Source organism: Diutina rugosa (genome assembly GCF_008704595.1).
Source record: "Diutina rugosa strain CBS 613 chromosome Unknown scaffold1_size794362, whole genome shotgun sequence".
In the NCBI taxonomy this organism is placed as follows: domain Eukaryota; kingdom Fungi; phylum Ascomycota; class Pichiomycetes; order Serinales; family Debaryomycetaceae; genus Diutina; species Diutina rugosa.
In genome coordinates, this window is record NW_022995155.1 from 122,386 (window position 1) to 134,653 (window position 12,268).

General features: G+C 50.5%; 4 protein-coding genes across 4 annotated transcripts; 1 reads left to right on the top strand and 3 right to left on the bottom strand. All coding sequences in view use genetic code 12, as the record gives it.

Moving 5' to 3' along the window:
* Positions 1-764: 764 nt before the first annotated feature.
* On the top strand, positions 765-1,559 carry DIURU_003362 (uncharacterized protein; the record flags this gene model as incomplete). Its single annotated transcript, XM_034156116.1, has 1 exon — positions 765-1,559. The coding sequence occupies one exon, from the start codon at positions 765-767 to the stop codon at positions 1,557-1,559; it is 795 nt and encodes a 264-aa protein (XP_034011615.1).
* A 713-nt stretch (positions 1,560-2,272) lies between these two features.
* On the bottom strand, positions 2,273-3,211 carry DIURU_003363 (uncharacterized protein; the record flags this gene model as incomplete). The annotated part of the gene is made up of 1 exon (XM_034156117.1): positions 2,273-3,211. The coding sequence occupies one exon, from the start codon at positions 3,209-3,211 to the stop codon at positions 2,273-2,275; it is 939 nt and encodes a 312-aa protein (XP_034011616.1).
* A 3,616-nt stretch (positions 3,212-6,827) lies between these two features.
* DIURU_003364 (uncharacterized protein) lies at positions 6,828-7,073 on the bottom strand (the record flags this gene model as incomplete). The annotated part of the gene is made up of 1 exon (XM_034156118.1): positions 6,828-7,073. The coding sequence occupies one exon, from the start codon at positions 7,071-7,073 to the stop codon at positions 6,828-6,830; it is 246 nt and encodes an 81-aa protein (XP_034011617.1).
* Positions 7,074-8,280: 1,207 nt separating this feature from the next.
* DIURU_003365 (uncharacterized protein) lies at positions 8,281-9,183 on the bottom strand (the record flags this gene model as incomplete). The annotated part of the gene is made up of 1 exon (XM_034156119.1): positions 8,281-9,183. One exon carries the CDS (start codon positions 9,181-9,183, stop codon positions 8,281-8,283), a length of 903 nt encoding a protein of 300 aa, XP_034011618.1.
* Positions 9,184-12,268: the final 3,085 nt, after the last annotated feature.

Consider the following 12,268-nt stretch of genomic DNA (forward strand, 5'->3'; position numbering starts at 1 on the left):
ACATGTTAATATTTGTTATCATTTCGTTGACGAGGTCACTATTGTATGCGTGCCTTGTCCCTTTGGGTCACGTGATATGAATGACTTCAAACCAAAAAAAAAAAAAAACTCTGACATGTTCCGAAGACATCGATAGAAATTTGTAGAGAAATCGAAGGAACTTAATAATGACAAGAGATATATGGGTCATAGTACCAGTAAATTTGGCTTAATAAGGATTATACAAGGGTGATACGCGTAGGGTCTGGAATCGTATTCACGCCTTGCCCTTTTCTTTTTTCTGGAACAAGTTGAATCTGCGTGCGCGATAAGATGACAGCCGGCGGAGAAACAAACATTTGATCTGGGTCGGCAATTATGTTTGGGTGTAGAATGAGCTTGCAATAACGCCAGATGAGGCATCAGGTTTTGTATTGTAGCTAAAACTCGGTTTCCGAGGCGACTTTTGTCCGGTCAGCCGAAACAGAAACAGCTTCGACCGAGAAAAAATATTTTCAAAAAAAGAAATACCATGCAGTTCAATTTTATAAAAGGTGAAGACGAAGCTCCACCCCACAATTTGCCCTAACCTTTGTTATCAGAATACCCACATGTCATTATATCATCCAAGTCTGAGATCAATGAGTCATCGAGTCAGTTGTATGACTCCCCATGATGACGGTGCTTCCGTCCCGACCAAAGAAATGGGTAAGCCCTTCAGAATGCCCGTGCTGACGCCGCCATTACTGTTTCCTTCGCCGCCTCTTTCGCCTTATCAACACTCTATGGCGGTCGTCTTACACCAGCTGGAAGATGAGGTGAAGTCTTACTTGAACCCGACCCGCAGATTCCCCGTAGAGAACCATCAAAATTACTCTCTCACAATCAATGCGTGGTCCAACTTACTGCTGCTGTACAAGCTGAACACTCGTCTGTTTTTAAACCAGTACACCCTCCGGTCTCTGGCTTTGGAAACGCCACGTCGTTACGCTAAGCGCCGGTTGGTTGCTCAAGCTATTGGCACCCCCACCACCACCGATGTCTCTGACACTGATGCCAGCGACACCGGCTCCGGTATGCGTACCAGACGTGGGACGAAGCGGTCGGCAGCGGTGGCCAGCGCTACCCCGACTCCCGATGAGCTCGAAATGGTGACGCCGAGAAAAAAGAAAACGAAGCCAGCTCCTCTGTTGGCTTTGCAACAGCAAGCGTTGATTGATGAGTCCATTCCTGACTACTCTCCTGATGCGTTTGCGACGTTGCCCGCTAACAACACTAAGTGCCTTAAGATCGAGTGGAAGGGGCAACCGATGGACTTGTCCTTGGACGCGAACCTCAACAAGTTGCACCCCGCAGAGGCGGTTTTAGCGCTGATCTTGCGGTTGCCTGTTTTTGTGTACTTGGATTCAAAGCGCCGTATGTTTTTCGAAAAGGTACAGCGGATGAAGCATGGCAAGCAATTCCGTCGTACCGACGCGCAAAAGGCTTGCCGGATCGACGTCAACAAAGCTCTGCGGTTGTTCGCCGCTTTTGAAAAGGTAGGATGGCTCAATGATGAACTTTTCACCAAATACTTGTGAACTGGGAACAATCTGGAATTAATTGGACACTGGGATTGGAAATGGATATGATAAATTTTTGTTGCTGGGATCTTCACTTCGTCAGACTGGTATGTCGATAGAATTAAATATATTTGTTTGGAACCACCACATTGTAGACTTCACTTCATTTTTTGAGTAAATCCTCATTCCAATTTGAAGACATTATGATTCCGTAATGCTTTGTTGTCGTGACAGTTTGTGGACTCTCGATTATCCTTTAGACTTTGGGTAGATACCCCCTTAACCTCAAGGTTGATTCAGCGTAATCGCCCACTGGAAGTGAAGGAAACCCAACCAAAGTGTTTCAAGTCATATCTTGACTGGTTGCAGAATTTTTAAGTACCAAATTGGTGTGAAGCAATCACGAATAGCTCATGGCGCATTGGGAGTGGTGGTGGAGAAGTGTAATTGTCGGCAAGTGCGGAACGCCACCCATATATTCTAGCGGGTGCGCACTGTGTGGGGAAGACATAGACCAATGAAAGGCTGTTAGTAGAGCGCTCAAATGATGTGAAATGTAATTTGGAATTTACATTGACGGGCCGAAACCAGTTTCTATCAATATAGGTAATGATGTTTTTCTATTATTATAGACCCAAATATCATACAACGTCTCGATCGAATGCTAACAGTTTGAATTCGACCCATACTACAGGAGGCATGCAAAATCGTTTTTTGGGGGATGACTGGTGCTAATCCTCGATGGCAGTGGGGCTGCTATGGGGGCGATATATGTAGAACTGGGCGAAAATGATTGAGTCCTCAAAGATCGTTCCCAACAGCCCTAGCAACCATGGCATGTTCAACCACACGTACTGGGCGTCACTGCGATAAAACAAGATTTGGCCCGCATAAGTAAGATTCCCCAACGTCGATAAAAGGAAGAAAAGTAACAGTAAACCCTGCACCGAGCGGCGCCGGTGATTCTGAATTATTTGGGGAATGCGAGCACCCAAATAGAGAATGGCCAGGATGTACCCCATAACCTGGGGCCCCACGCTGATAGGAGCGGGGTCGGTGACGCCAGGATCAGCGTCGTTGCTCATGTAGTAGCCAAATACCCCGGCGCCCATCACGAAAAGAATTGGCACGATATACTTGGTGAAAATGGAGTGGGCTTGCGGATCGATGGCGATGTCGGTAAGCGTCAGCGACCGTCTCCGAGGACGGGTGCCCTGGATCAACGGCTCCAGCTCGCTCGATCCCAGCCGTAAATGAGAGCGAGGGTGGTGTTTGGGGTATATGTAGGTGTAGTACACCCACAGGGCAACCATCAACGTGTCGGCGATACAGAACCACACGGCAAGGAAAATGACTTCGGGAAGCAAATGAGCCCATACTGCCCCGATCAAGTTGAATACATCTCCCGTGGTCCAGATGCTGATGAAGCCAATCGCGATCCCGTCCGCCAGCTTGAGCCGCCATTGCTCGATAAGCTGCGGTACAAGGAGGACGATCCAGCACGCAAGCGACATGCTGCCCAAAATCCCCAGCACCTGGAGCCGCCAGGGCGCCAGGGGGGTGTGCTCAGACACTGCCAACACAAGTGCGCCAAGCATGTCGTCGAAAGCGATCGTTCCCGGTCGACGAAAAAAAACCGTGCGATATTGGTAACGCGTCGCCAGCGCCATATTAGTCACAATGAGGCAACAAAAGATTCTACTCAACAACAATAATTTACCCAAGCTGTTCTACGGCTTCCTCGAGACCACCTTTTAAGTGGAGGCAAGCAGATGTAGAGAATTGTGGGGTACGCCGTCCCAAGAAGGAAAAGCGTTAGCCGCGGTGGTGTGCTAGGAAGGTGCCAGGCAGAGAGAGGTCACGGCGGTAAGAGCCAACTGCCTACTGCATACAAGCAAAGGGCACCCGCACATGGGATAAGGGCTAGAATTAGGCGTACGGCTCTCTCTGAGGCACACAGTGAACAGAATCAATAATAAGAAGAAAAGGGGCTGAAATTCTTACAATAGCGGCTCCTGTGCATGGAATCAAATATGACGTGCATCGCTTAGAATCGCTCTTGAGGCGACGGGGTATCATAATACTTGGGTGAAGCAATACGTTGAACGAAGGTGGGTACCTGAGCTCGTCATCACAGTGGCATCGTTACGGAGGGCCTCCTCAAAGTTGCATCCTTTGTCGTTTAGTGGTAAGACGTGTTTGCTGGGCAGCGGGGCTAGTTTCACAACTCCGCAATAGCGTCGATTAGACTGACTTTGCTTTACTACACAGATCGAAGGTGGCCGAGGAAGCTTCCGTCGTGCTCATGGACCCCTTCCCAGAATGTTCAAAGCAATCCCTAGAGTGGTATTGCCCTCTCATCATCGTTTTGTACAGCAAACTCAGATCCTCATCCCTACCGCATTAGGCAGGAGGAGGCCCCGATACAGTGAACGAAGGCCCGACATTGAAGATAGCATGTTATCCTCAACGACGGTTCACAACGCAATTGATGCATTCGCTTATATGAAAATTCCCGCATGGCATTGTGATATTACAAGACAGCAAAATATTGCTCATATCTACTTCATTTGTCAAAACCAGCTTACGATGTTCGGGTTTCAACTAGCAACTTAAGGTCTACAGGCTAACGGTCTCCCCAATAGCGCATAGGCACCGATGCTAGTGAAATCTAAGAGAAATGGATTCATGGTTTGATCACTTGACCAAAAAGCAAGGGAAGATGCACCGTTCACTGTTTTCTTAACCCGCTCTGCCTGTTTCCCCTCAAATTCGCAAAGGGGTAATGGGTATCCTGCGGCTCATAATTTCACAAAACGATTGTGTAACTTTCGTGCATGAGGCTAACAGATTTTCCAGGGTTCAGGGGCAGACTTAACCCCTGTCGCTTATCAGTGCGATTTAGCGGAGCTGCCTCAATTTCCACGTGGCGGGAAAGAGTTGCCATGGCGAACCCGGACAGCCACCCATCGAAGTTACGCCACCGCCGACAACGTCGTGCTTAACCATCAACCTATCATTCAAGCAGTCATTCGGATGCGGAAGTGGAGATAAGTGAGCCAAACCTCGACTTTTTTTCCGTACATGCCGAGGGTAATAGCATATCCATGAGGTTTTTTTATTCGTGACGAGTTGATTGTGTACTATTAACATAATACTTAACCTCCAAAGTTGCCTTCAGTAAGTTGAGCATGAATTTTAAGTACGGGTTCCGCCCATTAGTAGTTGCGTTAATATCTTCACTTACTATGGTTGTAAGTTGCAACCCAAAGATAGTACAAAATCTGCCGTAATCGAGTCTAGACATCGCTATCGACTTCACAACTCAACATTGTTTACGCTATTGTGTTGCCACTGCGCAGCAGGTCCACTTCAAGGTTGTAATGTGGTGAAATTCATCCCTTACGTTATGACTCCGCATCTGACTATCTTCCCTAGTCGATAACTCGGAACCACTAGCGCAGAACCAATCCTGTTTAGTAGAATCGATTTCCCAGTTTGTAGAAATTGGGGCCTAATTTGAAAAGGATCACACAGCGATGAGATGAACGAACATCGCCGGGCCCGAGGGCGATAAGTATGGTTTTGTGGTCCTCATATTCATGCTGACCTCGTTTGGCGCTAGGCCTGTCTACGACTTGCTCGTTTGGAGCGTCAAAACTTACACCGAATTGTTCGACTCCCCTCCTCCCACAAATATCGTAGGCGGTTTAGTCGCCACAACATTAGCATCCGGTGCATGAACCTAGAAATGTCACAGTCATTTGTGAGGGAAGGTACCCGTAATCTCATTGCCGTATTGAGCGTCAACTCCGAAGTTCGGGGTCATAACCATAATTACGTTCGCCTCGACATGAAGCAACCGGTCTTCGGTTACCGTAAACCTGCGACTGAACGAGAAGCGCCCCTTGCTGCAGTTACCGCTGTCCTGTCCCACCACCCAGACATAAAGCATAATTAGCAATTCGAGTCAGATTCACAGGTTTTGTGAGAGGAAATCGGGACCCTCTGCCCAATCCGCTCGCTTTCACCTTCATCGCAATCGAAAGTAGCCTTAAGGGGTAACTCGCTTACCCGATTGAGTCAGTAACCAGGGGTGAGGCTGGGAAAAATAAAACAAAGCTCAACAATTGTTCAAAGTTTATTTGCCGCACAAGGCAACTATCGAAGTAAGGAGGGTCAGGCACTCCAAGCTGTGCCCCTGGGTAACGTTCCAGGGCCAAACACGGCCAGCTCAAGTGTTAAGGCGGCACTTGAAATTAGGTCACGGACATAAGGTTCTACTGTGAGAATAATGTAACATGTACGGATGACAATATCAGCTATACTATAGCAATTCATAGTGGCTTGAAGCCATAGTTTAGATAAATCTATTCATCGGAAAGTCCCGACTAACCTTAGCAGTTAGGGTGAAATTACTTGCGCTTGTCTCTATATAAGGTCCGATTGCGTTTTAGCAGGGCTCAGACGGGAGACGTCGCTTTTAACTCTCACCTGAATTTCAAGATACTTTGTTTTTAATTCCTCATGCTCGGAGTTGTGCGATTTGTGCGTGTGGAGCTAACTCCGTCATGAGTAGTTAGAGTTAGATCGAGAGGAATGTGACAACCAATATAGCTAGCGTCACGAACATGATGATGTTAAAAACGACGGTAGTAAACCAAAGAAAGTGAAAAAAAAAAAAAAAAAAAGGTACAAAGCCTGGCANTACCTCATCTTCTTCAACTGTAATGGTTGCGACCGAGAGCCCTGCATAATACGTACAGAGACACGCCAAAAGTCGAGCCATCCGAATATAGCAGCGTGGTTTGTGAAGGATATTAGGTTCGTAGTGAAGAACCTAAAAACGACCGCGATGCCAAGCCTAGCGTTTCTGTGATCGAACCACCCGTGACTGCGCTATCGTCAACAAGAGATATTTTGACAATGAGGCTTCCAACCCTTCCCGCCCCATCGATCTTGGGGGCAGGAATATGGGTCGACAAAGTCACAAACGCTGTAGAGATCTCATCATATTACAGTCAACACAAAACGCTACAGTAGCCAGTTAAGCTCGTCGGGCCCACCAACAAGAAAAATTGGTGGATTTTGACCTATTCGGGGACCGTGTCTGGGTGAAAAACAATTGGCAGGCGATCAAGATTAGTGGGAGGCGATGGCGACTTGTGTATCTCGGGTTCCGAGGATGCCGAAGTCGCCATTGACCAGCCAGGTGGTCAGATTACATGGTAGCGCCGGGAAATATCTATTATGATGATGAACGTAAGCTATATGGTAGCAGCGACCTTACAAGTCCTTTTCTCTGGGGGTGTAGTCAACGTTGGGCAACACCTTAGCTTGTCTCTTGTGGCCGGCCCAGCTGAACAAGCCTTCCTTGTCGTAGGCGTAGAGGGCGAGACCGACGGGGACGACGCCCCAGAAGACGACATTGAACCAGGCGGACTTGGGGCGGAAACGGAAGAAGTCACCCAGCTTTTGCTTGTAGAAGTTGAATCTCTCTAACTCAGGATCGGGTCTGATGGTGTTAGCCATGGTCGCGGGTTGTATTCGTGGGTGCGTGATTGGTCGCAAAATTTTAGTGCGACGATTGCAGCACGGGTGTAACAAAAAATCGAAATCTGTGGAGGTTAACACAAACCGTGATTACTAACAGCTATTAGGGGTTAAAGAAGAAGACACGTGTCGATTAAGCTAATTCACCAATCCATTAGTAATTGGGGTGATTCAGGGGTTGATGTGTACTCAGGTTAAGGGCGAACGCCATCTGGCTCAATCGCGGGGGAAGGGGCAGATGAACCGCTCATTTCTTTTACAAGCTGGGAGGATTATTCCCACCTGCACATAAGCCAAGGGAGAAGTGATGTGGGTCTAAAAATAATTTTCTTGGGGACCAAGTGCGCCTCGGTGGTATTGGCTATATCCGCACAAGGTTTGCCGGCTCGGAGCCATGGGGGTCAACCTTAATCGCCATGGTAGCCATTCTCCATTTAGATAAAGCAAGCACAGCAAGCGGTGGGCCCATGACGTGATGGCAATGGCAGCAAGTGTTCTCGCAAGAATGCTCAATATTGATCGTGTTTTTTTCAAGGTACAGGCTAAGCGAGAACAATTGATAGACGAGACCCCGGTTAAGCGAGAATCGGCATTGTGAAAGTTTTTATGAGCGTGGAAAAAGGGGTCATGCCAAATGAGTTCGGGTCGATAACACCAGAGATTCCGTGCCGAATTACAATTGAAAGACGCGTTCATCGAGATATTGGAACTGTGTTGTTGCCGATGTTTACATTATGGCATTTCGTGGCATCGCGAGTCTGTGGCGCAATCATTTTTCCTCTGTCAGTGAATCATTCTCTTTGGAAACACACTGGCTTAGCGGGATGATAAGCAGACAAACCAGCAATGGTACCACGCGCAAATTTTACTATGTAAGTTGCCAATGTATTGTCATGTAATTCGACGCACCCACATGCTATGGATGAACCGGCTCCTGCGCGAGTCTCATTTCCAGACCCGCGAATGTGTTAGCACGCGTATTTGCAGCAAACGCCGAGTGTAATTCCAGTAAAGGAGACGGGTTATTAGGTGCTTACGAAGGGATCTGTAGGTATCGTTTAATCGTATCTATCATAACCAAAATCCATAATCCAAAAAAATGCCTGTCTACGGTTGTGTCCATGAGTGAAATGAAGGAATGAATGCAAATAAATGGGGTGGGAACACAACCAATAGAAAAGGCAAATTACACATTGAGTTGAAACTCGATGAGCCCGGCCTTCATCAGCTTGAGCGAACGGTGACCCACATTCTTAGTGTTGAAGTGGGGGTGAGGAGGCTCCACCGGCAGCTGCACTCCTCCATCTTCACCGGCGTTTTCGTACACGAACGAGTAGGTGTTGGCGGTGAAGATGGGGAACTTGATCAGGCATTCCGAAAACAGAAGCAGCTTACCCTTCTTCAGTCTCGGGGTTTGCATGCTCACAGAAAAGATCAGTTGTTCCAGTTGGCGCAATTGCTTCTTCAGCACTCTGTTAGGCGGCAGAGACAGACGTCTCTTCGATTTTTTAGTGTGCGAAGCAGCGGCCATCGGAACAGCGAATTCAAATTGCGACAGCTGGGGCGCGGATTCAATGGTGTGGGAAATAGGGGGAGTAGTCATGATGGTGTTCATGGGCATGTGGGGTTCGGGTTGCGGCTGAGGAATGGGCAGCAGCATCGCTTCCATCACCGAAAGTTCCAAATCCAACATGAGATCGGGGGCGTCCACGTAGGAGTTGCTGGTGGAGATGTCAAGATCGAAGTCGCTCAGCGACAACACGTCTTCGGCCAGCACCATAGGCGCCTCTCTGGGGGCGGTGGTGGGCAGAATCATGTCAATCAGCAGCGTCATCGAGGAATTGGCACCGCTCAAGTCAAACACTTCGTTGTAGGTGGTGTAGTTGTTGTTCAGACTGAACAATTCATCGTCCATCGTCACCCCGAGCCCCACAAGCTCTTGTTGAGGCGCCGGAGGAGCATAATTTTGCGGGCATTCGTAGCCAAAGGGCATAGGGTGCTTCCCCGTCGGGGTGACGGGAGTCATCATATAAGGGGGGTAGGCACAGTGTCCACGGTCAGTGGTAACAGCGTCAGATGAGTAGTACATATGGAAGCGAGTGGAGAAGTGATAGCAGAACCAAAGTGGTGGGGTCCCCTGAATATATATTGGGGGAAAAAGTGGGTGCCTGGAGACAGTACTTATTTTTTCACCAGAATAACCCTCGTTAGGCGGGATGGCAAGGACGGGCGCCGACGCCTAAACACCAATATTTTTCACATGAGTACTGCGCTGCCGTTTATATTTTTTCGTATCTCACGTTACGAAAAAAATAAATGTTTGTTGCACCGTGGCTAACACCCGCAATGCAAAAGAATTATCCGAACGCAGGTCTCAAAAAATAATTGCCATGACAAAAAAAATTGTAACCGAAGGCGCCGTGCAACAGATTTACAGGCGGAGATACACCACACGTTCGCCATCCCTTACTTGGCCATGGGAGGGGAAAATTTGGTGGAGGAACCGCAGGGAATCGCAAGATAAGCGTCGCCGCATCCCCTATTTCATCGTCGACGCTGTGGAATCCTCTGTGCGTCGACCTAGCCAGGGAGCAATCCCAGGTTTAGTGGCATCAAGGTGAGGTTTAGGTGGCCAACCCAGATGTTCGTTGTCCCAGGGATCGGCCGGGCCCATTTGGTCTGGCTTGATGGAGCGATCATTGTCTTGGTAGGGTTTGCTAACGAGCACCGAATAGGAAAGCAACTTACTCGATAGGGGGGTGCCAACTGTGAGGCGGTAATAGAGGTCTGTAGCACCGGACATTACCTCACCTGACGAAGGGTTTCCGGCCGAGCTAGGCACGCCGCTAATGTCGGACACTCTGGCGCCCTTAATTTAGTAACAATGGAGGGTGTTGGTGAAAGTGGCAAAACAGGAGGCGAGCAACAAACCAGGTGATTATTCTCTGACACTCCCTGTGTTTCCATTCGCTTGTGAGACATCCCCGCTGAGCAATTTAGGGAAAGTGGTTACTCGCGCACAATGTCAATATTTGACCTTCACCCCGGCTAGGGTAAACAAGGCGCGCCGAGACGTTACCCACCATTCATATACACCAGCGGTGGTGATGGCTCCCAGGGGCACCGCATCGTAAGATTCACCTCAAACGTAGCCCAGCGCCGCCTCAGAAGTGTAATCTGGCTCGTCAATTTAGCTTCCCAGGGTCTCCGGAAGCGTCAGCACAACGGAATGCGCAAGGCACCAGGCACCGAGATGCTAATGGTCCACTAGACAGGGTCTGGCTGTCAACATTCCGTAGTGACCGTTGGACGTAATTGATACTGTAGCCGCCGTGAGCTTCGTCCGGGTGGTGGTTGACCGTCGCTGGGACCGCATTCGCCGCAATTGGTGACAACACTACTCAGCATTAGCCACACTGCGTTTCACCTAGGGTCGGCCTGAGGCGGCCCCTGCTCGGAGCCAGTAGCCCTCGTGGCAGCTACGGGCGCTCCCGAACCCTATGTGGTTCGTGGTTTAGGGGCGGTCTCGGCGTAAACTGAACCTAATTAGGGGCTCCAGGCGGGTGCCGTGGTGCCATTGCGTGTCATGGGACAGCTTAAACAACCGCTTGAGGATAGCAGGGGCGTATTCGCCTGCGCATCTTTTAACCCGATCCAGGGGCGGAATCCGTTGACGCCAATCACTTGAGAAGATTGGCGTCAGTGGCAACGTGATTGACCGCCACCTCGTAAGCGGCACCCGTCTTTGCTAACCACGCTGAGGCGCCCATGGCGGACTAAGGCAGGTTTTTGCGAAATGAGGTGCTGCGGTGAATCTCGGAAACCCACCCACGAGTCAATCTTCCCTTACATGACTTCATCTTTCCTCGGCTCGTAGCGGGCGGAGCGGTTTGGGCAAGAGCATTACCCGACTCGTCCGCCGCCAAACACAGCACTTGCCCTATTTGAAACCGGGGGCGATTGTCTGCATGGAGCCCACAACACAGCGGTATCTTTCTCAAAACGAGAGGGCAGTGGGGTCAGCAGCTTTGGGCTATCTGGAGTAGCGGGGATAGGGGTGGTTGGGTACCATTGGGCTCGTAAGCTTTGTTGGTTTATGGTATGGATTGGTCGCTCTCGCGCGCTCGGATTGAGGGCTGGCTATGGCGACGACTGAGACCCCGCGGCGCGACACGCGACCGCGACTGGGGTGCAACCGCCAACTGGGGCCCCAAAAACGCCGCCACGGACGTGTGGGGTGTCTACGCCTGGCGTGTGTCGCCCCAGGGGTCCGCTTTGTCCACCGCCCAACCGAACAGGGGTCGCGTCGCCGCCAGGCCGCCCGGCGCCCGCAGCCGTCGTTGACGAAGCACGCGGGGCGCGCCTTAGCCCGACGCACACCTCGTAAGTTTGGCGAAGGCTGCCAACGGCGGGATACGGGGCTAAAACCCATTATTAGTTGCGCTCTCATTCCGATCCCCCCAACGATTAGAGGACGGGGAATGGGCGCCATCTCCAAGCAGGTACCCCCCGCTTAGGTGACGCTGATGGAGTTAGATTAGATTAATCCGGGTAGAGGCACCCGCTGGTGGCCACGCTGGCGAAGCCTCCCCCACCGGGGACGCCCGCCCTTCCCCTAACCCGCCTGGGGTGACCGCTGAGAGGCCGTCGTCTAGGTGCTGCACCACCAAGCCTTATCGCACCTGCGATCGGAGTTATAGGCGTCAGCGCCGTAGCGCGAACACCCCCCGCCCCCAGCAGCGCTGTGGCCACACCTAAATGACAGCAACCACCGCCGAGAACAGGTGGCCAGGGCCTACAAATGGCCACGGGCGCCGCACGCTTTGCTATGTGGCGCCGGTTATCGCTCCGGGACAACGCTGTCCCGACGATAGAGGCTTGAGCCGGTTCGGCGGTGACCGAAACGTCTAGGGGGAGCCGTCGCCTGATTCGGGGTCGTTTGCCACTTGCGGGCATTTTTTCGCTCGCCGTTATCACTAGGGGGACTAGACTCAGAGCCACCCTCGCTGATAAGCCCCTTTTCCCTTCGCACCCGTGTTCCTTGCCCCCAAAAATATTTGGTGGTGCCTCTACATCCGAAGGTGACACAAAACGTAGCCAGTCTCAGGATGCCAAGGGAAAAAACAGACGAGCCCCTGTTCGGCAAATCCGCACCTCCTCTGCTGACAGCGCTA